A 23,412-nucleotide genomic window follows, 5' to 3' on the forward strand; every position below is an offset into this window, starting at 1 on the left:
ATCCTAGATAATTGATCTGTCCAGATCAATTTCCACTCTTTCCGAAGAATAGATGTAATGATTTTTACACAATTCTATTCCTCAGAACTCTTAGTACTCCAAAAATATGTACCTTAATTTACAGCAGGGACTACATTTCATTAAAAAAATTTGAAGGTATTTAAATTTACTCAATTTGACAAAAAGAAGTCTTGTTTCTGAAAGAAGATATCCAATATAAATTAACATTAAAGCCGCATCTGATTAGGAATTAATCTACTTTTTATAATTGCAGCTGGAATTAGATAAATGCGTACAATAGTTGCATTGAGCACTCAAACTATGTAACTCGAAAGGAGAACTTCAAAGGCAACCTGCTTAATACGTTCATTTAAAAGAAACCCAAAGAATCTGCCATTTACAATATGAGTCCTGATTGCTTGTCTTATGCAAAAATGCTCAGGAACGAGAAGTTTTTCGCTTGTTTTTTGGAGCAAGTATTTCCTGATGTGTTGAAGGGAAACCCTTCCTCTCTTACACTGGGCTACATGCGTGAGCAAGGTTTGCCAGGTTTCTCTGGTAATTCATTTTGGTCTTCTGATTAGCTGTCTTATTCTGTGATTCTTGTAATTTTGTCAGGTCAATTAGCTGGTGTGCAGTGTTGAAGAGAGAAAGAAGGAGACAGCCTGGGCTGACACCATCGTTCGGTGTCAGCAGCTTCGGCGCGTCCTGTAATGCAATCCCGGTGTGATTATTTATCCCTGTTAACGCTGGGTAGGAAGAAGAATTGTGGAAGAAGAGTAAACCAGAGCAATATCCTGCAAATGCAAAGAGATTTCTCTTGAATGCAAAGACGGATAATTTTATTGCACTTAATTACATCTTCTGAGATGCTGTTGCAGGTTACTGTTTCAAAAGCTAGTTTAACGATGTTTTGACTGCTTGTTCACATACAGAGTCATTGTTTCATTCCTTTTCTCTTCTCATCTGGTTCCACTTTTTTTTGTGTTTGTTTTTTTTCTGTCTCCTCACACAGAAAATAGATGAAGAGAATGAGGCGAACTTGCTAGCGGTTCTCACTGAGACACTGGACAGCATCCCCGTGGATGAGGATGGATTGCCTTCGTTTGATGCACTGACAGATGGAGATGTGACCAATGAAAATGACGCTAGCCCTTCCCCAATGCCCGACGGCACCCCTCCAACCCAGGAGGCAGAAGAGCCGTCTCTAGTAAGAACCCTTCCTACTGTTTAACAGGAATTGGATGTGCCTCTGGCTACCCGCTGCATGGGTATGATGTAGTCACAGTAAGGTCTGGGCTTTTCATTTAGACTGAAAAGGAAAATCAAGTAAAGAACTGAAACTTAAGTGGGAAAAAAAAAAACAGTGGTAGGATGACTAATAAGGGAATCAATTAAAAAGTGGATTGAAGAGATTGTTTTTGAGTTTCTTGTGCTAATGACTGACACTTTTGCTTATTATTCTGTTCAAATAAGTCAGGGTAATGGTTTTTAATTCATGTTACATTTCTTGGGGCTCTTTTCTATGTATGTTTAGACTTCACTTTGGGTGATGTGTAGAGAAATGCGCATTGAGTCTGGTGCGATGTGGGGCTAATTTTGTACCTTTAATGTTGATTTGACCAGTAAGCACCAGCTTAGTGCTAATCAGGGCAAAACCGAATCTTGGGTGAGGATGTGGGTGAAACCTTATATGCTTTTTGCTTTGTAAAGACAGTTTGAGATGTGATTCTATTTCTGGTGAAAGCCCCTTATCCCTGACTTCCGCAGCAGCAGTCAGATACAAGCATCCATTATTCTGTTAAAGTTAACTTCTGTGTTTAGATCAGAGAGACCTGTTCTGTCAAACAGATCACCGAGAATTTTGCTTTGCCTTGGATTCAGCAATCCAAGGCCCCTGCCATTTCTGCTTGCCCTGCAGTATACTGCAGTAAAGGGAACAAAAACTTGCTGCCAAGCCTCACAAGAAAATGAAATCTGTTTGCTCTGGGGAATATTGAGCCTTTCTTTCTGTTTTAATGTACTTTGCTTGCTGAAGTTGATATAGCTAATTTTAAGTAACTAAGCAAAAATGTAGATAAGTCATTTTAATCCATAAAGATGCATAACTTTACTCTTTTCCTTCCTCCTCCCTTTCCCTGATGTGTTTGTAGCTTAAGAAGCTCTTGCTGGCTCCAGCCAACACTCAGCTAAATTACAATGAATGCAGTGGTCTCAGCACACAAAACCATGCAAACACAAATCACAGGATCAGAACAAGCCCTGTGGTTGTTAAGGTACAAACTTAATCTTTGTAATAAGAGAAAAAAAAAAAAAACTGTAACAAGGTCTTTTATGCTTTCAGCAACCAAGTAAGCAATAGATCTGTATGTGCGGTATTAATCTGCCTACTATCCTGCAACTGTTTCAAAAACGTGAACAGATTATAGACTGGGTTCTGGAAAATCACCTGAGCTCCTTTATGCTCTGAATATTTCATTTGTGCTTTTTCTTCTGGCAGAGTTCAGCTGTAGTCCCACCGTCTGTTACTCTTGCCTACTTTATTGACACACAGAGTAGCAGGGGGTACGATAAAATTTGCTGATGGGCTGGTGTTGTTTATGAGTGACTCCAGGATGCGGGACTGCCATTTTACCAGCTGTCTGAGCTAAGAAAAATTGCGCTGGATTCTTGGCAAAAGATGTATATCAGCCATTAATTGGCTAGAATGGCGGCTCTGACATAATTCTGTTAGCAGGCAGTATTAAACAATGTTTGTCTTGCCATTCACTGTAACTGAAAACGGAGCGTTTAGGGGTACTTAAGAGAGTTGTGAATACTGGGCTCAAGCAATCAGCAGCAAATTAAGGTTTAAACCAACTTATTTTTTTGTTCACAGTAAAGGCGCTGTAGGGTCTTGTTAGTTACATGTTGCTGAGTAGGAACATTGAAATGTTGGAGAAATGAAATAAAAAGCTGTATAAATGTCATTTAGGAATTTTAAATGTAATTTTCTTTTCTTGTTCTGCAAACAATTATTCACAGCTCATAGATCTAGTACACTTAGACTGAACACTTCATTGAAAATCTCATCTCGTCAGAAAACCTATATCCATTCTGATAAGGTTCAGTTCACTAATTTTTGCTTTTTTTTTTTTTTTTATTATGCCCTGTTTTTAAGACTGAGAATTCATGGAGCAATAAAGCAAAGAGCATTTGTCAACAGCAAAAGCCACAAAGACGTCCCTGCTCTGAACTTCTCAAATATCTGACTACAAATGATGACCCTCCTCAGACCAAACCAGCAGAGAACAGGAACAGCAGCAAAGAGAAATGCACCTCCAAAAGGAAGCCCCATCTGCAGTCTCAGACAAATCACCTGCAAGGTAGGTGTTGGAGCGCAGAACACAGCTTTGGTATTGGAGGGAAGCTGACACGCAGTGCTTGTGAATACCCTCAATACACTTTCTGTTCTTTGGATTAGTTTTGTAAATCCAGCATCTCTTCTGTTTAGAGACAGTTTTAGAACAGTATAATGAAGTTAAAATTGGTTAGATGCATTTAACTTTCAAACAGTTGTAATCCTGCCTCTATTGCCTCCAACCCCAGAAAAGGAACCTCAGAAAAAATAAGTTTTACAAATCCTATGTATTAATATACCGAGCTAGCTGGAGATATTTATTCACAGAGCACTATACCACTAAGAAATCATTATACCCCTAAACAAGCTGGGCAGGTCAGTTCATTAGTGAGCTTCTTTCTTTTTGCCAGCGTAAAACTGAAGGCATTGTTAACCTGCCACATCGTCCTTAAGAGACAATAAATAGTGCTCTCACTGCTACAGAATAAGCAATAAATGTGTCATTCCTGTTAAAGCTGGAATGCTGGTTTGTAATTTTATTTTGTAAATAGTTGGAAGTTTAGCTGCCATCCTGATCTTTCCCTCTCTCTTTTTAGATTCTTTATGGCCCAAACTAAACACTTGTGTTGACTTTTAGTACCCTCTGATGCATAAAGAACTGGGATATATTACAAGTAGCTTCTATGGCAGAGATGCAAGAACTTAAAGACCCCTCTACTGCTTTCTCTCCCCTCCTTCCCTGCCTGTTTTCCCAAGATAAAGGAAAGCTGTAAAAGCTTATGAGCCCAAAGGGAGCTTATTTAAAGTTACTCTTACTTTAAAATACATCTGTGGATATACTGGCCATATAGAAGGCCAGATACCTATCTCAGCCACATTGGTGCAAATCCTGGATGACTCCCCTGAAATCAGTGGAAGTTATCCAGCTGCAACAGAGATCAGGATATGACCCAATATGTGTTGTTCTGGGATTTTTAAAGTGGTAATTGTAAACTGCATATGTTTTTTTTTTTCTTCTCTTCCTCTCACTCCTCTCCCCTGCTCTTTTTCAGCCTCCATCAGATCTATTCTTTCACTCTTAATCAGGAGGTATAAGCAAGCTTAATAAAATAATCTTCCCTTCCCATCATTAAATACCCTTCTTGCTGCTGTATGTTCTGACATCCAAAGTTTTCCCCATTATGGTTTCAAATTCTCTGAACAGTATTTCTTGTAAGAAATAAGTCCAACTGCCCTTAGAGCTTCTTGGATGCCAACTGCCACTCCTTCTGGCTAGTTTCAGCAGACTGCTTCAGAAGAAAATCCAGACTGAACTGTACATCTCAAACCTGGGTCTCATACTGTGATGGTACTGGAACCAGGCACAGACCTGCCAAAGGTTACACAAGGCTTTCTTAACACTGCTGGGTGCAATAAGGCATATCATATATAAGGTATCCTATACACACATGTATGGTATATGTAGATTTGTGTGCACATGTACATAAATACCAATTATAAAATCTTCCTGTTCAGATCAGAGCTGCATTTTTCCCCAGCTGGGGCAATTGTGCAGAATTCATGCAAAGAAACAAGGCAAGGTGAGCCCGCAACAGTGTGGAGGGAGAAGTTAGGAAAGTTCTGACAGGACATGTAGCCACCTTGCCAGTGTTTAACAGATGACTCTGACTTTAGTGGTACTGCAGATGAAATTACAGGCAGAGAGGAATAACTCTCTTTAATTCCTGCAGTTTAATTTACAGGCTTCTGAAATGTTTTTTGCATCAAATTTGTCTCATACACCAATATATGACTTCAATATCAATGGATCTGCATTTAATACAAATATAAGAATATAATGCTTTCAGGTTGGACAGTCAATTCATGCAGAATTGACCTTGCAAATTTAACTGGTATTCACAGACATGCAATCATTTGTTCATACATTTAATCAAAAGTACAAAAAAAATGGCACCATTTTAAAAAATAATGAGGATCTGATATTTTCTTTCAAAGTTGGTGAAAGCTCACAAAAGATAAGTCAAACAATATTTTCCTTTAGGGTTACTGTTGCAAACATATTGCAAACCCACAGGAATGTCCACAAACCCGTTCATGCTAAAGATCATTTGTAGTTTTGCACTGAAATTTGCCCATGAGGAAATTTAGTTCTTTTGAACCTGAATGTTTTCAATTTACAGGGACAAGCAACTTCATGTAAACACTTTTTAATACAAATAAAATACCGGAATAGAACTTGAAACTCTAATAAACAGGCACCATGGAAAACAATATTGTCTTGGCTAAATATTTATCAGTGGCTGTAAGTGAGGATGAATCCTTTGCAGGAGCAGGGTTTGGTCAAGCCCTTACCTGGCAATAAGAAAAATTAAGGGTGTTTTGGTATATGAATTTCTCAGTGGGAAGGCTCAGTGATCGCTGCCTTAAATAAATACATTGGAGTGTGAGATAATGCCTTGATACTGTGCCTCAGTGCTTCAGATTTTATATGTATATGTATTCTGATTTGCCTCTCCATATGAGAGCTAGAGTTACTTTTTAAAGGCTTAAATAGCTCTTAAACATTCAACTTGCTTAGAAAGCCTAAGCTGGGTAAGTGTATGTAGATTTTATCCTCTAAAACACAGTGGGAACGTTCGTACAAACTTTTCTTCCTGAGCCTTACAGCAAGATCTATGCTTTTTAAGCCAGTTTTACCTCTAGGTAGCCACTGGCAACAGTCACAAACATTAGAATCATAGGTATATATAAAATACACACTAAGATATGTCACCTTACGTTCAGTCTTCTAGAATCCCTTTTTATGCATGAGTCAGTGGCGGTGCTGGATCAGACAAATAACCCATTTTGGTGCATTTCCTCACTTTGGCAGTGACTTCTGAGGAAGGTGAACCTAAGGTGAACACCTGAGTTTCCATTTCTAACTTTCATGTGGGGAGGAGGAGAAACAATATGCGGCTCTTGAGAATTGAGTTAATTTTTAAAAAATGTAATATTACTCCAGGAATGCTCTAGAGCTTATAAAAGTAATCAATTTGCATATAAAATCCTTTAATGTTGATGGGAGCTCCAAGCCTGGAATGAATACGAAATACGCAGTAGTGACACTCTGGACAAAAGATCTGCAGTGCAGGAGTGTTCAAGGGGAACATTTTGTCTTAAGTAATTAATTTGCAGAAGAGATCCCCTGCTGTTTTTCTTGGTAAAATGCTCTCTGTGTTTAAGCATCAATCTAACTTTTGAAAAGTAAAATTTGCAAGTAATATTATTTTCAATTTTTAAACATTTTTCTGGCAATTAAAAGAATCTTAGTTGTATTAAAATATCCTGGTTCTTGGCCTGCTTTGAGAAAATACAAGCTTGCTTGAATAAAAGCTACAAAGACTTGTGTTTTTATGGCTAGAGCTTTGCTTTTGCTTATATAGGGATTGTAGTGCTGAGAGCGTCAGCCCCATTTTTAACCATCTGTGACTGTATCCATGGCTTGTCATAGTTTGCAGGGTAATTTGGACTATAGCAAGTTGGACTCTGGCCTCAGAAACAACCTATTCTCAGTGCTATATATAAAATTGTACATTGTAGAAGTAAAATTAACTGAATATTCATAACATTCTGTTACTTTGTAGTTATTCTGCTGCTCTTGTTTCCAAATAAAAAGTGGACTGTAGTCTAAATTAAATCTAAGAGAAAATAACATTTTCATACTGCGTCCTGTAGATTTATTCATGATTTTTTACGTGTACTGCTCTCCTTCTGAAAGGTTCTTGGCATTTGGGCTGTGTGCTGTATTTCCAAGGTACAGTAATTGATGTAAATCATTGTTGAAATTTAGGTGCCCTTTTGGTACGGGTGATAAGGAATCAGGATGAGTCTCCTTACTTATCTAAGATACACAGAAATGGCTATTGAACTATCAGAGCTCAGCCCTGACTGACTAATAGGGGATTTCAGCACCAAAATAAAAGACATCTTTTTTAGTATATGTTATAGAGTGCTTAAATATTCCATAATCATTTTATTCTTTCCCTTTAGCCAAACCAACAAGTTTATCACTTCCGTTGACGCCCGAGTCACCAAAGTAAGTACTAAAAAGTGCAAACATTTATAAAAGGGAGGGGGTGTTAATACATTTTGGCTACAGCAACTCCATTTCAGCTTGTTTTTATAAATGTGCCCTGTCTTCCAGTGATCCCAAGGGTTCCCCATTTGAGAACAAGACTATTGAACAAACCTTAAGTGTGGAACTCTCTGGAACTGCAGGTGAGAAATGGGGAGGGTTAGCTTTTCCTTTAAGCACGGTTTGTTTGTGTGTTTGTTCTTTTTAATATACAACACGTACACTGAGATCTTACAGAGGTCTCCAGCAGATTAATTTCAATGCAGTTTAGCATTGGCTTTTTATCCAGTTACCTGAGAAGGAATGTATTTGAAAATATGGCTCTAAACCCACACAAGAGAGCATAATTTCTGGAAAAATATGAATGAAACCATTTATCTGTTGTACTTCCCCATTTCCCCATAGATTTGTGTACTGCCGAGCACCATCTTTCAAAGACAAACCCCACAGCAGAGTGTAATAGATGTTACAGATGGAAAAGTTATGTCATCCAGTCTGTCTCCAGGCCGGTCTAGGGCTGTACGTGACTGCATGTTTGAGTGCTTTGTCAATTCTAGATTAATATGTCACAAATAACAGCTTTCTCCTTTACCACTGAAAAACTATTCCATAGCTTAAAGGTAATTTTTTTAAAGAATTGATACTCATTTTATGTTCTTAATTTCTCTTTATATCTCCCATTAGCACACCTTACACCACCTCTCTTCTATCCTCCTCTTCCTTTCATATCCTTGGTGTTTGTGCCTTTCGAAGACGTGTAGACTTTTTATCATGTACAGCTTCAGCTGATGCCTCACCTGTTACACTCACTCAATTCATCTGCTCGTACCACAAGAGTCAATTCCCTCAGACCTCAGATATGTTTTATTGCTTTCCTCTGACCTGTTTTGCCTCTGTTTTCCTGAAGTGTCCAGAACTGAGCACAAGAGCACATGTTGAGCTCCACCAGAGCTACTGCCAAGATTGCTTTCTTTCTCGGTTTCATAATACTGCAGCGGAGTGCATTTCTCACTGGAGCATGCCAAGGGGTAACAGTGGATTGCAAATTATGTGACCTCTGACATTTTGGGGGGCATTGCAAGATAGATCTTCAGGTACTGTACATCAGCTTGAGGCCCCCCTCAGTTAGTGGCAGCTTTACACAAGAGCAGGCCCAAGCTCTAGGTTTGTGTATGTACTTTGGGCTGTTGCTTTCACCTCCCTACAACCATTGTGTCACTTTTTCAGAAACTTCCCCATTAGTTCAGCATTAAAATATGCACATGTCCTGTAAATCTGCAGTCTTACTCATTGCTCCCATGAAAAACCAAAGCATCCTCACAACACACCTTCCTTTTGCAAAACTGATACAAAAATGGCAAAATTCACTGTATGTAGCAGGTTAATCCCATTCAATGCCAACAGGCCTGAAGCATGGAGAAGCTGCTTTTATCATTACTGGAGAGCAAATCTGCACGAGGATGCCTGTCTCTAAGCACAGTGGTGAGTCAGTGCTTAGTGCTACCAAGTGGAAGGGGCAGATGAGGTAACGACAGCAGAGTGTTCATGCAGCGGCACAAGTCACTGAAGGGAGCAGTGCTTTCTTCCAGCCAGAAAGGCAGCAGCCTGCACACCTGACTGGACAGAAATTGAGAGCCAGTCTGACCCCTTGACAGTCCTCTAGTACTGGCTTAATAACGGCAACAGGAATCGTCCTGGTGTTAGTGAATTCATTCCACTCTGTCTGCTGCGCACAGAGGAGGCAATGAAACAACTTTGTGGCTGTTTTAGATAATATAACCAGGAGAACTAGCACATTAAAAAATGCATCAGAAGCTGTGAAACAGCACAACTGGATGAGTATGTGGACAGGAACATTGTACTATGAAAATATGAAATTATTCCTTCTGGAAATAGACAATCTAACTAGAAAATGAACTGATGATAGTCAAGGAGAACAAGAGCTGGTGGAGCACATGTGGGCAGGGAGCTTGGGTAGCGTTCACAAGCAGTGTAGAGCACAGTGGCTGTTGAACTTCATGTTGCACTGCCTCTGTTCTTCACAATACCTGGTGAGGAAGTTTCAGGAGATTGCATTTCATCGCTTGACAGCTCTATTAATGTCTGCCTTCGCATATACATAGATTTTATTTTTATATTCATATATGTATATAAATCTATAAAAAGATGAGTGGTTGTGAATGTCTTACTCTCTAAGTCATTTATTTGTATTGCAGTAGTGTCTTGTGTCATGAGTCTACTTGTGCTGGAAGCAGACAAGTACATAAGAGAAACAAGCTCTAGTACTGAAGAGCTTACGGTGTATGAGTAAATCACAGCACAGTTGGGACCCACTTCAGTAAAAAAAAAAACAACAACCAAAAACTACAACAACAACAACAACCAACCAAACAAACAAAAAACAGTGGCAGTAGTGATTAATAATACCTTGGAGTTCTTTAGTGAGACCCTGGCAACTCCAAATTATATCCAGATAACCACATTGCTCATTGTCCTTATACAGGGCAGCTTGCACTGTACAAGCACTATTTATTATAATTTAAATAGGAGTTGCCTTGATCTCACTGCCGAATTGAAAAGACCATTAGTAGTGCTGCTTGCACTATCGAAGCACGAAGTATTTTAATATAAATAGCAGCTCCCTTGATCTCTCTGCTGAAAGCAACATTGGTTCCCTCACTGATGAATTAACTATAGAGTAGAAAAATAAATAAATAAAAACATTTCCTGCACGAGCCATCAATCTTCGTCACACATACATTCTGGATTCACATATCTAAAGTCAAACTGAAGCTGTTCTCTTGCCAGAGCTATATCTTGCTTTAGAATGGATTTGTTAGTACTCGTGAATGTAACTTTGTCCTCCCTAAAACTGTCAAAACATGTATTTGTCGAATTACAGGGAACAAATATTTCCTAGTGCTTTCAAAGGAAACCATGTGTAAGAATGTAAGAATTCTTTGAATGCACTTTAAATGGCCTATGATAGAGGAATAAGTCCGTTGCTATCTAAAATCACAACCCCTTCAGCTGGTTTCTAGTGTTATTCTGTGGAAAATGGATCAGAACATCATGACATGGAGATTATGATAATGTAGTGGGTAAAATTTCTGTGTACGGTGAGCCTTACTGTGAGTCAGAGGCTCAGGAGAGGTTCTTCTCCCTTTTTTTTTTCCACAGCTAGCTGCATTGCAAACACTTTGCTAAGAGACTGGAATCTCTGTGATGTCTTCCCAGAACATGGGACATTTTAGTGTTACTGAAGGACCTCTTTTCTCTTTGGTACCAGTCAGGTTGAGGGGGCACCTGCAGACACAGGCACTAGGAGGATGATTCACCCTCTGGAGGTGACTGTGTTTCCCTTGAGAAATGGGGGCTGCCCACTGAACTCCTAAATGCCAGAAGTTAGATGGCATGCCTTCTAAGCGTTTGAAGTTCAGCCGTCTCAGTTCTCTCAATGCCTTTTTAAACTTTCACTCCTAAATACTCAAAGCCATCATATAAATGCATGAGGTGGGTTTACATGCTTAAGGCTTTAATGCCATACAAGCAGCAATCGATAACTGGAAGGCTATTTCCACCCTCTCACTAAGCAACAGGTGACTTAGTGAGAAGTCTCTCATTTGCACACAGAACCTTGTAATTTACCTGAACATAAAACTTTGGTCTTTCTTGGGTGCAAATTTTTTCTCTCCAAAAAGGTGGTGGAAAAGGCTATATGAACACAATCAGCTTGAATAGTGATTTCATAGGAATAGGAATAGGAATTCATGAGCATCCTTGTGGATACTTAAACCCTGTTATTTGCCCACCTCTGGATCTGTTACCTCTTAGTTGTCAGAACAAATACTTAAGATCTATCATATAAGAACTTGTTTGACCTCAGAATGATTTCTGATGAAATGAGAGATGCAGAGAGTTGACTGGGGAAATAAAATCTAGTAAATTATTAGATATTTTCAAGGGTCTGTATTTATTCTCTGCAGCACTGACAACAAGATTAAACTGAATACTCAACAAGCATGTAGTTTTTTATTATATGATGGCTATTTAATTTTATTATATTTTCCTAGCTTCTGCAATCTTGTGCCACACAAAAGCTCCTCTGATTTTTATTTTTTTTACTGAATTGAGCTGTTACCTTGTGTTCAGTGTTTTAAGTGGCCTTAAACAGCGTTTCCCTTGACAATCCATTTTCAGACTTTAAAGGTAGAAAAGAATTTATTTTCAATGCCTCTCAAAAGCCCAGTGCACATGTAGAAAGGTTGAATGGCTGCGTTCCCCAGAAGACACTGATTCTCATCCCCCCACCGAAGCACAGCAAACATCATCAAATGTTTAAATGCTAACAGTTACAGTAGAGTTGTAGAAAGATTGGTGTCTTTCTAAAACAGTATTGCAAATGAGTCCTAAAAAGTCAAGATGTCACATTTTATGCAAATGCACTCCCCTAATTTCTGATTATCGACTTAGCTGAACTAAATGAGTTAGTAAGGTGGTTTTTTTTCAGCGCGGTTTTGGTATGCATCACAAGTATTTGCACTCCCTCTGAGACTTTCTTGAAAGAAGTCGCTCGGCCGAGGTGGCAGAGTTGGCATACGTGGAAACACCTTTTGTTGTACAGGCACGGGGAGGACGGTGCTGGTTTGGCAGCAGTGTTCACAAATTGATAGACACTATTTTCAAGCGCAAAATCACTGAGCGGGTTCATCGTATATAGACAGAGCAAGGCAAAGTGCAAACGTACCATTTACTGAAGCCATTCAATTAAAGAAAAGTCCCTACAAAGAAAATGGTTTTATAGCATGTCATGAAAAAATACTTGCCTTTTACTTTAAAAAGAAAAAAGACTGTTTAAGGGGGATGATTGTAGAGTATGTACCACTTCTAACAGATTTGCTGTGCAGAAGTACATAAGTGTGAGTGATGTAGAGGTACTTGTTTATTATAGAGCACATTTCAATGCAGTAATCATAAATATTGCTAAGGTTGTGCTCTGTTGAAATATGACCTACATACTCTTGATTGTTTGTGTTACGTGATTTGTCTGACACCCATTACATTCTGGGTAATGGCAGCCATTTGTTGCTGTGCACAGCAGGCTCTTTTGACAAAAGAAAATAGGCAGCAATAAAAAAGCTATAGTCTGAATTACATTCTGCACAGTGCTGCACTGCTGAGAGTTTGTGCAAGTGTGTTAACAATGCTCTGAACTGCCTCTTGTCAGCCTTCAGCCTGTAATGGCCATCTGTCCTTCCATAAATCTGTCAAAACCTGCTAAGTTCAAGAGAGAGCACAGAATATACCTTGTACTGTCAATACTACAATGCACACTTTCGTGGAGAAATCGGCGTTTATGAAATAATCCAAAGGTTATAGAATAGTGTAGCACTTGATTTAGGATCACGGCCTGAAGTGAAGATTACCAGTGATTAGTGTACAGATGAGCAAAAGTGACACTGATGAGCAAGTGTGCCGCCACGTCATTTGCTCAAAGTTCACGTTTTGGACACTGATCACGGGACATGCTGAAGGTAGGCTCTGCAGCGCTGACTTAAACAAGGGCTAATTCAAAACTTCACTTCCCCCTCCATCCCCTTGTGGAAGTTCGTTCAAAAGTTAAATGAACCTTTTCCAGCTTCTAGCTGTTCATACTTGCTTGGGCACTTCCTGCTTCTGCTGAAAACCAGGAAAAGAGCCAAAATGCCACGAGGAAGTCCTTTCTTAGGATGTCCCCAGCACAGTTTTGCCAGCAAAAGAAGTGCCAGTAAATTTGGCTCACTCTGTACTTTTGGAAGGTTTTGTTGTTGTTTTTCCCCCTCTAAAGACTGTTGGACTCTCATTGGGCTTCTGGAGATCGTTGTGCTCTGTGTATAGCTTGCTTTCTGCCAGGGCTAGCTTTAAAGAAGTGGGAATGGAAACAATATTTTATTTTGGATATTGGATTATCTCTGGGGCTTCTTGTCCCAAATTTTTAAATGTGCAGATGTTCACTGTGGAGTGGTCGAATTTTATAAGGAAGCAACAAAGAGGGGTTGGATTTAATATTCTCCTATTTCATTCTTTCTTTAAAACTGCATCTGAAAATTCAGTCAGTAACCGCAGGACTTTTCATGGGCTGTATAATTGCATAACTAAAAGTACCAGTTCTAGGTTTTTATTTAGAAAACATTCCTTGCTTACTCAAATCTTTGTTGAATATGACCCTGAATTTTTAATCCAGGAGTGATTTTTGAAGAATTTTGAAGAGGACTGTTCTCATTTTGACAAAAATTAATTTGGTAGTAAAAAATATTTATTAATAAGGTAGATAAGGTGTGGAATCTATACTGCTGATTCAAGTGAATTTTCGGGAAGGAAATGAAAACTGAGGAATCAAATTAGAGGAAATAGTTGATGACTTTGCATGAAACTATTTCAGTTTCAAACTTGCATTTGGAGTAACTAGAGTTACAGCATCTTTGCTTCAGTTTCTCTGACTTTGGTGGCATTAGTCTTCATGTAGCCATGGGTGGGTGGCTCATAACCCTTTTTTCCAAGTGTTCAGACAAAATCAGTCTTCTTTCTCACATCAAGTATTCATGTCTTAGTACTCCTATCTTCTTTTTTCTGGAACAAATTCATTGCAGCTAATGCAATGGGACTCCCAGTCTCCATTTACGATCCGTAGGGAGCACTATGCATTGATGGACGCTTTTCTTCTTTACAGCAAAACACTATAAAACATGTTCCATTTGCATTGATCTGCTGAGCTCCACTGTATGGTTAAAAATACAAAACAAAACTCTGTAGCCATGTTTGAAATACACATTTCCTGGAAGTGTCTACACTCTCTTTTCATTCTTGCTAAGGAAGTATGGAAAGCTCATTGCCTGGCTTAGAAAAAGAAATCTTGGACAGCACCGTCCCCTGGAGTGTTTAAGGATGAACTGGATAATCTAGGACAACTCCCTAATCTCAGTTCCTAACTCAGGAAAATACTTATGTATTCATTTAATTTTAAGCATATGTAATTCTAAATTACATTAGGACAGATGTAATGACAGAATTGCAATTCTGTCAATCAGACAGAAGCAAGTTTTTAAAATGTAGCACAAAAGGTACCTTTCTGAAGAGTAATAACAATTTCATGAACAGTGACTGGAGTTAGCTGTTACTTTACACAGGTGTCCTGGGTTATCCTTTACACAGTCTAAAAAATTTTTATGATTTCTACAGGAAATGTTGAGACATATTCTACCCTTAGAAAAATAATTGGAAGATGTTGCTTTGGTTCCTAGGTTTTACTAGAGTGGGCTGTTGACCTTCCTGCAATTTCATTTCACCGTAGTGAAGTAATGTACTGCAGTTATGTGAAAAATCATGGTAGTTAGCGATGTTGTTAGTCTTGAAATACTTATCTGTTTCACTTCTACTCCCTACTTCGTGACTTTCACTAATATTTAGTTGTAAGTGCAATGGTTCATTACAGTTGTAGTAGCCCTATTGTTCACTTCGGTTTCAGTTGCAGAACCACATTTCATGCAAAATGTATTAGTTATGCTTACAAGAATGTATTATACATACATTAGCAATGGTTTACTAAGTTAATGAACTGTGGAGACAAAGAGTCATTGCAGTCAAGTTGTAGAGTTGCCGTACTTCCTTGCATTCAAGTTCTGTGTACCACAGAGGTTGCTTTGGTAGCGCTCATTTATTTTTCTTGGACTTCCTTTTATTCAGGTTTTTGTCTGCTAATTTCTGTAGGTTTTTGACAGTGCCAGTCTTTTGACTTTTCATTTTTATATCAAAATCGTTTTGATTTTTATCAAAAAAGTCTTTTGATATTTATCTCTTGATCTTTTCTGTCAGAATCTACAGAGAAAGAGGCGGATGTCATGGAGGAAGGGGAGGGGCAGAAATAATGTTGAAGATTAATGGCGATGCATTAGTATTGTTGCTATTGTTGTCACAGAACTTTGGTGTCTCAAACCCTATATACTCTTGCTCCCAGTAATAGTTGTATTGTATTAAGTTGACATAGAATGGGTCTTGCTTTTTAACCTATTGTAATGTGTATGCCTTGTTAATGAACTTTGTGTGCTTAGAAATATTCTATTCCTCCTTTTTCTTTTTTCCCTTAGGCCTAACTCCACCTACAACCCCTCCTCATAAAGCCAACCAGGATAATCCTTTTAGGACTTCACCTAAGCCGAAGTCATCATGCAAGACTGTTGTACCACCTTCAAAAAAGCCCCGCTACAGTGAGTCTTCCGGTTCACAAGGAAACAACCCGATCAAGAAGGGTCCAGAACAGTCTGAGCTGTATGCACAGCTTAGCAAGACTACAGTACCGTCCAGTGGACATGAGGAGAGAAAGACAAAACGGCCCAGTTTGCGGCTGTTTGGTGACCATGACTACTGTCAATCTGTGAATTCAAAATCGGAAATACACATTAAAATATCCCAGGAACTTCAGGACTCCAGACAACTAGAATTTAAGGATTCTTCACCTGGGTGGCAGTGTCAGATTTGTTCTTCTTTAGAACAAGACCAGTATTTCAAGAAAGAGACTTTACAGACAAGTAAGCAGGGATCCCTCGGTAATAACAGAAAACAGCTCCAAGACCAGGAAATTCGGGCTGAACTGAATAAGCATTTTGGTCACCCCAGCCAAGCTGTTTTTGATGAAGAAGCAGATAAGACCAGTGAACTAAGGGACAGTGATTACAGGAATGAACAATTTTCCAAACTACCTATGTTTATAAATTCAGGACTAGCAATGGATGGTCTCTTTGACGACAGTGAAGATGAAAGTGATAAACTATGCTACCCTTGGGATGGGACACAAGCCTATTCATTATTTGATGTATCGCCTTCTTGCTCTTCTTTTAACTCTCCATGCAGAGATTCAGTGTCTCCACCCAAATCCTTATTTTCTCAAAGATCCCAAAGGACACGCTCTAGATCCAGGTCCTTTCCTCAACGCAGGTCTTGTTCCCGTTCTCCATATTCCCGATCGAGATCAAGGTCGCCCTGTAGTAGATCCTCTTCAAGGTATGGTGCAGCAAATTCATATATCATCATTGTAGGTAGTAAGAAGGAAAACAGCAAAAACAGAGTGACTTGAAGGAAAGAAATTTAGAAAAAGAAATAACTTAATCCGGTTCAACTTTTTTTATTGTCCCTGAGCTGATAAACTCTGAAGGTTACAGGATTGCTACAGAAACACTTGTTGCCATTATCCTTTGAATTTGCCAAATTTACTCTTTCTGAGTGGAGCCAGTCAGGTCAGAGGCAGAGCAATTGGTGAGAGATGTACACAACTAACCTTCCCCATTATCTGCAAGCTGCCCGGTGGCAATCTAGCTGCAGTCCCTATCAGATGAAGTTGACAGTGGCTGACTCTGCTCTGTGTTAGCCTCAATAAGGAACATTACAGAAGGGGGCAAAATCACTTGAGGCCCCTTAGTTGACTAGGAGATCACAAAATGTCACTGGAAATTTTCACTGGTAGCGTAGAAGAAATTGTAAGTTCAGGTAAGAGGTAGCTGAGGAGAAAATGGTGTAAATAGATTCAAAGTGAATGACAGAAGTAAATGTTTTTCTTCCTGCAGATCTTGTCACTGTTATGAGTCCAGCCACTGCAGACACCGAGCATACAGAAGTTCTCCCTTACGTGCAAGATCGCGATCCAGATCACCGTACAGTCGCAGACCCAGGTAGTGCATTTTGTGCACATTTCGTTTGCTTTTCAGTGTTGTCAAGAGATAATGAAGCATTCCAGAAATTGCATTACTAAATTTACATTAACAAATGCAGGTGCTTGATTTAATGACTAAGTTATGTTTCCTAGATATGACAGCTATGAGGAATATCAGCATGAAAGGCTGAAGAGGGAAGAATACCGCAAAGAGTATGAAAAACGGGAATCTGAAAGGGCCAAACAAAGAGAGAGACAGAGGCAGAAAGCAATTGTAAGCACTGTGAAGATAACTTTCATTTTGAAATAGGTTTCTGTTTCTTTTTGTAGATTTCTAAAGCTAGAACTGAGACTTTATTTTCTTTCTTCTTTATAATGAAACAAAATACAAGAATATGCATATGTGTATTTCTTAGCATTCTGAACTTTAGGCAAATATGTGTTTTCATAACAGTTTGTGTTTTGCTTGTACACTACCAATTTTTTCAGGTTCTGTAAATTGCAACTCTCCAAGTTACTCATCAGGAAAAAAAAAAGGATTTTCTAGAAAAAGGTTTCATCCCAGACAACAAAGAATTAAATGTGACCCAGTCTATTCCTTATACTGATCTATCAGTGAACCTGCAGCTTATACTATATGTCACTTACCAGAGTGCCAGTAATCAATGTCTAGTTTCTAGATTTCTGTTTCTTTGTGTTCTTTGTGGAAGCAATATAAAGAGTCAGTCAGCTTACATACTGATCGCTCAACATTTGTAGTAGCTGTAATTGTCTATACAGAGGGTATAAATAACAGAATTTGAAACTGGGGTCCAAAGGCATGATTTAATTTTTCTTTTCTGTCTATGACACACTTATTTCTAAATTATTTTTACCAAAATAAATAGTCTGAATACGTGACACAGTTTTAAAATGTCACTTAATACTGGCCCTTTCATAATGAATATACGTTAATTATTTTGTTCATCAATGTTCTATGCAAAATGTCTGAAAATACCTGAGGCAAAGGAAATACCCATGGGAGCATCAGCAACTCCCATGGCTATTGTAGCAGTATGACAGAAGAATGGCTACTAAATGGACAGGTGGCTTTTGCCCCCTTTTAGTTCCCTATTGGCAACTGCATGATGGTTTTGATAAATTGGGAGCTGCTGTAAGTCTGAATTCCCCTTGTTAAGCTCTTTTGGTGAGCTCACTTTACTGCTGCTCTTGCCATCCTCTTACTCCTGCATGAACTGGTGCAGACTGGGATACTTCATCTTTGGTTCCACATTTCCTCTTTGTATTCTATCCAAAGCTCACCAAAATGAATAGTCTCTTTCCAATGCCTTTAGTGGACTTTGTAGTAAGAAGGTGATATGTAACACACTCTGCAGCATTTCTCCGAATACACCAACAGAGCTGGGAGTATGTAGATGTTGACAGAGGCAGGTGTAGTCTATGGCAACAAGAAGTTCTGGGAGGGAATAGGCACCTTTAGTTTGTGAGTTTTGTCTCTGCTACTGTTGGTCTTAGTGCGCTTGATCAAATGATTCCGCTTTTCTCTGCATCAGGTGTCCTATCTACAAAATGAGTGCGATACCTATATTTTGTAAAGCATGAAATATAATTCCATAACATGTTCTGATCTGAAACTCAGGGAAGGCAATGGAAGGATTTTGCATGGCTTCAGAAAGGGCTATATTTCAGTCAATTGTTGCTGTTATTTTTAAAATATCTAGCTTCCATCTGCTTAGAGATGAACACTAACTCCCAGCAATAGTAACTTACACTGGCTGTTCTCTCTTAGATCTAAGACAAATTAGATATTCAAGTAGACCTCTGTCATGGATGTATCTCACTACTTGTCAATTACGGTACCTTACTGGTATAAATAAACTTGAATCATGCTGAAAAGTAGAAAATTTGATTTAGTTTAAAACAGCAAATGTTTGGCTATTAGCTAATCAAGAAAAAGGTAGGAAAGAAAAGAAACTTTAAAAGCTATAGATATGCTGCACCATAACTTCCTCTATGTCAAGAATTTTAGGCTCTTCTAAACCAAGGATGAATTTATTTTCTCATCTAAAGTGAGCATTGTCATGTTAATTAACTTCATTAATGAAATTGTGTATTAATAAACATAAATAAATTAGAACTGAAATGGTCTAGTGGGGTGGCAAATCATATATTTATAAAATATCAATAAATAGAACACAGAAAAAACTTGAAATCCAGTCACCTGTGTAAAAGCTGCATGAGATGTAGATGAAGTTTTACTGACTCCTTTCTCCAAAGTCTATCAGCACTTTTACTTTAAAAATCTGTATTGAATCATGCCAGTTTATTCCCTGTGCAAATAAGTGTGGGTTAGGAGACATCAGAGAAAGGGAAGACTTGATCGCATGAAATCAGTGATAAAATATGTACTAATTTAACAAATGTGCTGTTTTTGTCTAGCATTCTCTGTCCCCTTTCTTACTCCTTTTGGTAATGGGTCTCTTCTGTGCTACTCTTTTCTTTCTTGAGGTGTTCATCTCATTTACTGTTCAGCCGCAAGAATCCCTTCTCTCTTTCCTTGAACTCTTTCTACAGTTCGATAAGTTCAGATTTCCATAAATTCTGCGTTGGAGATTTTTTTCCTTTCTTTCTAGCTCATCCTCATGCTGCAAGAACTAATTCAAGACCACATAACTCCAAATACTGTTAACAGAGCACCCCAAGGTTTGGTCAGTACTAATGCCTTAGGTGTTGTTACCCACGGCAGGTGGCTTTTCTTCATGGGAAGCACCATGCTAAGATCTCAGGAGTTAGTTGTAGAAAAGATGCACAAAGTGAAGGGAACAGAAATCATGACTGAACGAAAAGCCATCAGGTCTTATTGGTTCAATATCTAGAATTAGTCTCAATGTGACAACAAGAGTGTGAAACCGAGGAAAAAGAAATGAGAAAAAAATTCACATATTTTAATCTGTCAAAACCATATGTGTAGCAGTGCCCTCTGATTGTGCAAGCAGCTTGTATTTTGGCAGATGCGAAGGCATGTTGGCAGACTGCAGAAGAGGCTTGTTTTAGAAGCCTGTGTTCATGCTACCAGGCAAAGGCGTGTTTAAATGGCTGCCTGTTCAGTCGTGCACACAACACATTTGCTGCAGTCGCTTCAGGTCAGCTGAAAGCCAGGGCTACCATTTCCCTGACTGGATTCCTGAAGTCATATCTAGATTTGCAGCTATATGACTTCAAAAGGTTCTGTGATATTTTTCTCTCTTTTCTTCTCTATCCTCCCTTTCCCAGTGATTGGAGATTCAGTGTCTTTTCTGTGGACTAGGGTCTTAATTTTGAGCAGTCACATCTGAAAAATGTCATTTCTTCAATATGTCTCAAGTGATTTCTGAGTTAGAAAGTCAGAATACTTTTGTCATTCATTCATTTATTTATATTTTTGGTTGTGATGCTAATGGAACAGATTTTAGCATAATCTAGTTTGATGTTGATGTCATTTGTTTCACTGGGTCCCCATTCATTTGGGTCCCCATTTCATTGTGGAACGGGTGCTCACTGAAGGGAAGGCCGGTCTGCCGCCAAGACTCACTTAATAGTGCTAACCAGGTCATGGCAGAGACACATTCATTCATCATGAAACTCCAGAAACAACTGCGGGACAGGACAGGCTACTCAGGGCTTTGTAGAAATTGGGATCCAACCCGTATCCAAGGCAGATCACAGTGATTTGCCAAGAAGACTGAGGACTGCTTTTTTCTTCCTATATACTCCAGGACATTTCTGAGGTATGCAGGCTTTTGCTGCAGCAGCTCATTAGACCATGCAGCAAATATTTTCCAAGGCATGGCTTCAGAAATACAGTTAGCACATTTCAATTCTGGAGTCTGACAAGCAGACAACGATGCTTGAGTGGAGTTAGTGGGTTAGTAGCAGTTTCGGGAGAGGTTACAGTGAGTGCTGTAACTCACCAAAGGACTGCAACAGCTCAGTGGTGTAGGCTCTGCGAGCACTGGGAGCAGAGCTCAGTGAGCCTGAAAGCACAGCAGAGCTACAAGGCTGGTGGAGCACACCCAGAGTACTCCTGGGGCACTGAAGCCCTTTGGTTAAAGGAGTTTTTGGTTCCCCATTGAAGTGGTGCATCAGGGCTGGAAGGTTAGACTGGCCAGCAGCCTGGCGCGTTGAATCTGTGCTGCTCTGCCACTATGGCCGTGCTACTGACTTACTGTCCCATCCTCCCTATAGCTTTATTTACTGCGGGGACTGGCTGCTGCCAGGAGGTATTACAAAATCCACTTTTATACCTGTACAGGAAATTACTATTAGCACTACTGTTTTTAATTTCTAAGTGCTGACAGCCTACGCGAGGCAAGTATCAAGAGTCCCTGTCCCAGAGAGCTTACAGATGCAGGAAGATAAATGCTCTGTGAGGCCACTGCAGTGGAAGGAAACACATGGTTTCAAAGAAAATAAATTGCTCTACAACAGGAAAGCAAGAGAAAGGTGGTTTTCTAAATGAGTGCATGGGTTCTCTGAAGTCTAAAACCAGACTCAGCCTCTAATGGAGTCACTTCCCACTAATGAAGAAGCCAATGCACATTGGTAATTTAGTTTGGATCTTTTTGTCGTTGCTCATCTTGATGGCTCCGATCACAGGCATTCTACCTTTGCTGTATGAGTTGCTGAAAATGTATCAGATGAATTATCTAAATCTTGAGTTTTACTGATTTATCACTATTTTTTGAGCAGTCACCATGGAGAGTGGCTGAACTTTTTCAGTCCTCAGCCACACAGCAATATTTGAGAATATTGTGCAGTGTTCTTTCTTTCTTTTCCAATTTTTTGTGAGTCCTCCTTTTGCCATTCATACTTGTACACAGGTCATACATAGTCCTCAATTCTTCTTTAATACATAATCTAAAGCAATTTTTTCTTCTTAGCGTGTCAAAATCTAAAGTTTTATTGGCTCTTCCATTCGTAGCATTTCTTTTCTAAACTCTGCCCAGCCACTCCCATTGCACTTTCAAAATGTTTTTGGCCTCCATCTCTAAGGATGAACGTCTTCATTGCTTTGTACTGAAAGAGGAGACAAGGCACCGGGCATGGAAGGCAACACGGGCAGGGGGCTTGCACCCAGCCAGGCACTCATGCTGGAGGAAGCAGCAGAGCCTTTGACAAGCCTGTGGCAGACCTCAGCTTCAAAATAACCTCAGATTTTTTTTCTCTCAGCTTCACACAGAGCATTATCTGGCTCTTGGAAAACCTGGTATGCACCAGAAATGTGCAGACAAAAGGTGGCAGGGAGAATGAGGACAGCAGCACAGTGTGCTGTCACCTCTGGAGTTCCCACAGAGCCTGCTTAGCAGCACCCCAGGGTGCGGCAAGGAGAGGCATGCAAAGGAAACAAATGTTGGGTGAAGAAGCCTGGTATAAAAAAACATGTGAATACTAATACGTCTGTTGGTCTGGGCTTTTGTGAAATTAAAGATTGAGGAAGGGAAAATAAAAAAGAGTTTTGGAGGAAGCTTTTGCAAGACAAAAAGATCCTTAGCATCAGAGAATGTTTTGGGGGATTTGTATCCTTAAAACTACTATATCCTGGTAGTTTTCTCCAGTTTAGGCATGCTAATGCTTTAGTATTTTCATTTGAGACTTGAAACACTGCTTTTCAGTCTGAGACTCTCTGCCACATCTGCCTATTCAAGTGTTCTTACTGCCAGGAAGAAAGAGCAAAATTAAGAAGAAGGAGCTTTAGATAGAGCAGAAGAAGACAGACATATTGGGCTTGGGGGAGCTGGCCAGGCTCTTCTTTTTTACTTTATTTATCTGGCAAAGCAGGTACTGCAGGAACTACATACGCTTAAAGCTTATGTCGCAAAATAAATCATCTGCACTTTTGGGAGGGAAATATGAACGCTGTCATGTGGAGTTTCCTGCGGGTTCCCTCTGCCCACATTAAATTGAAAACAAAAGCTTTTCTCTGCAGCCCTCTAGGTTCCCAAGTCATATATCATCTCCTCTAACAAGTGCAGTAAAAAGCATACTTAATATGCACATACAGACGTATACACGTAACTTGTGATAAAATAAAGGTCTTTAACATTTAGAGGTATGTTGTAATCTTGTTAGGCTTCTATAGCTCTTATTATTAATGAGAATAAAAGTCAGGTGTCTCTGTGAATACAAATACTTTTTTTTCGTAATTGCTTTAAATAAACTGAAATTAACCAAGACAAAGACAGTGCTGTACAGAGCCTGTGTTTTCTAATATCTTATACTATCATGGCTCTCTGC

General features: G+C 39.2%; 1 protein-coding gene across 8 annotated transcripts in view; it reads left to right on the top strand.

Annotated features, from left to right (window-relative positions):
• Nucleotides 1-23,412, top strand: part of PPARGC1A (PPARG coactivator 1 alpha) — a 360,860-nt gene that overhangs the window by 327,109 nt on the left and 10,339 nt on the right. For all 8 annotated transcript variants that reach the window (XM_083834446.1, XM_083834449.1, XM_083834452.1 and 5 more), the window contains 8 exons: nt 1,016-1,210; nt 2,154-2,276; nt 3,161-3,365; nt 7,373-7,418; nt 7,527-7,600; nt 15,581-16,493; nt 17,054-17,158; nt 17,293-17,413. In XM_083834446.1, coding sequence (XP_083690572.1) covers nt 1,016-1,210; nt 2,154-2,276; nt 3,161-3,365; nt 7,373-7,418; nt 7,527-7,600; nt 15,581-16,493; nt 17,054-17,158; nt 17,293-17,413 — 1,782 coding nt within the window. The remainder of the gene's footprint in view (nt 1-1,015; nt 1,211-2,153; nt 2,277-3,160; nt 3,366-7,372; nt 7,419-7,526; nt 7,601-15,580; nt 16,494-17,053; nt 17,159-17,292; nt 17,414-23,412) is intronic.

Source organism: Anser anser (assembly GCF_964211835.1).
Source record: "Anser anser genome assembly, chromosome: 4".
In the NCBI taxonomy this organism is placed as follows: domain Eukaryota; kingdom Metazoa; phylum Chordata; class Aves; order Anseriformes; family Anatidae; genus Anser; species Anser anser.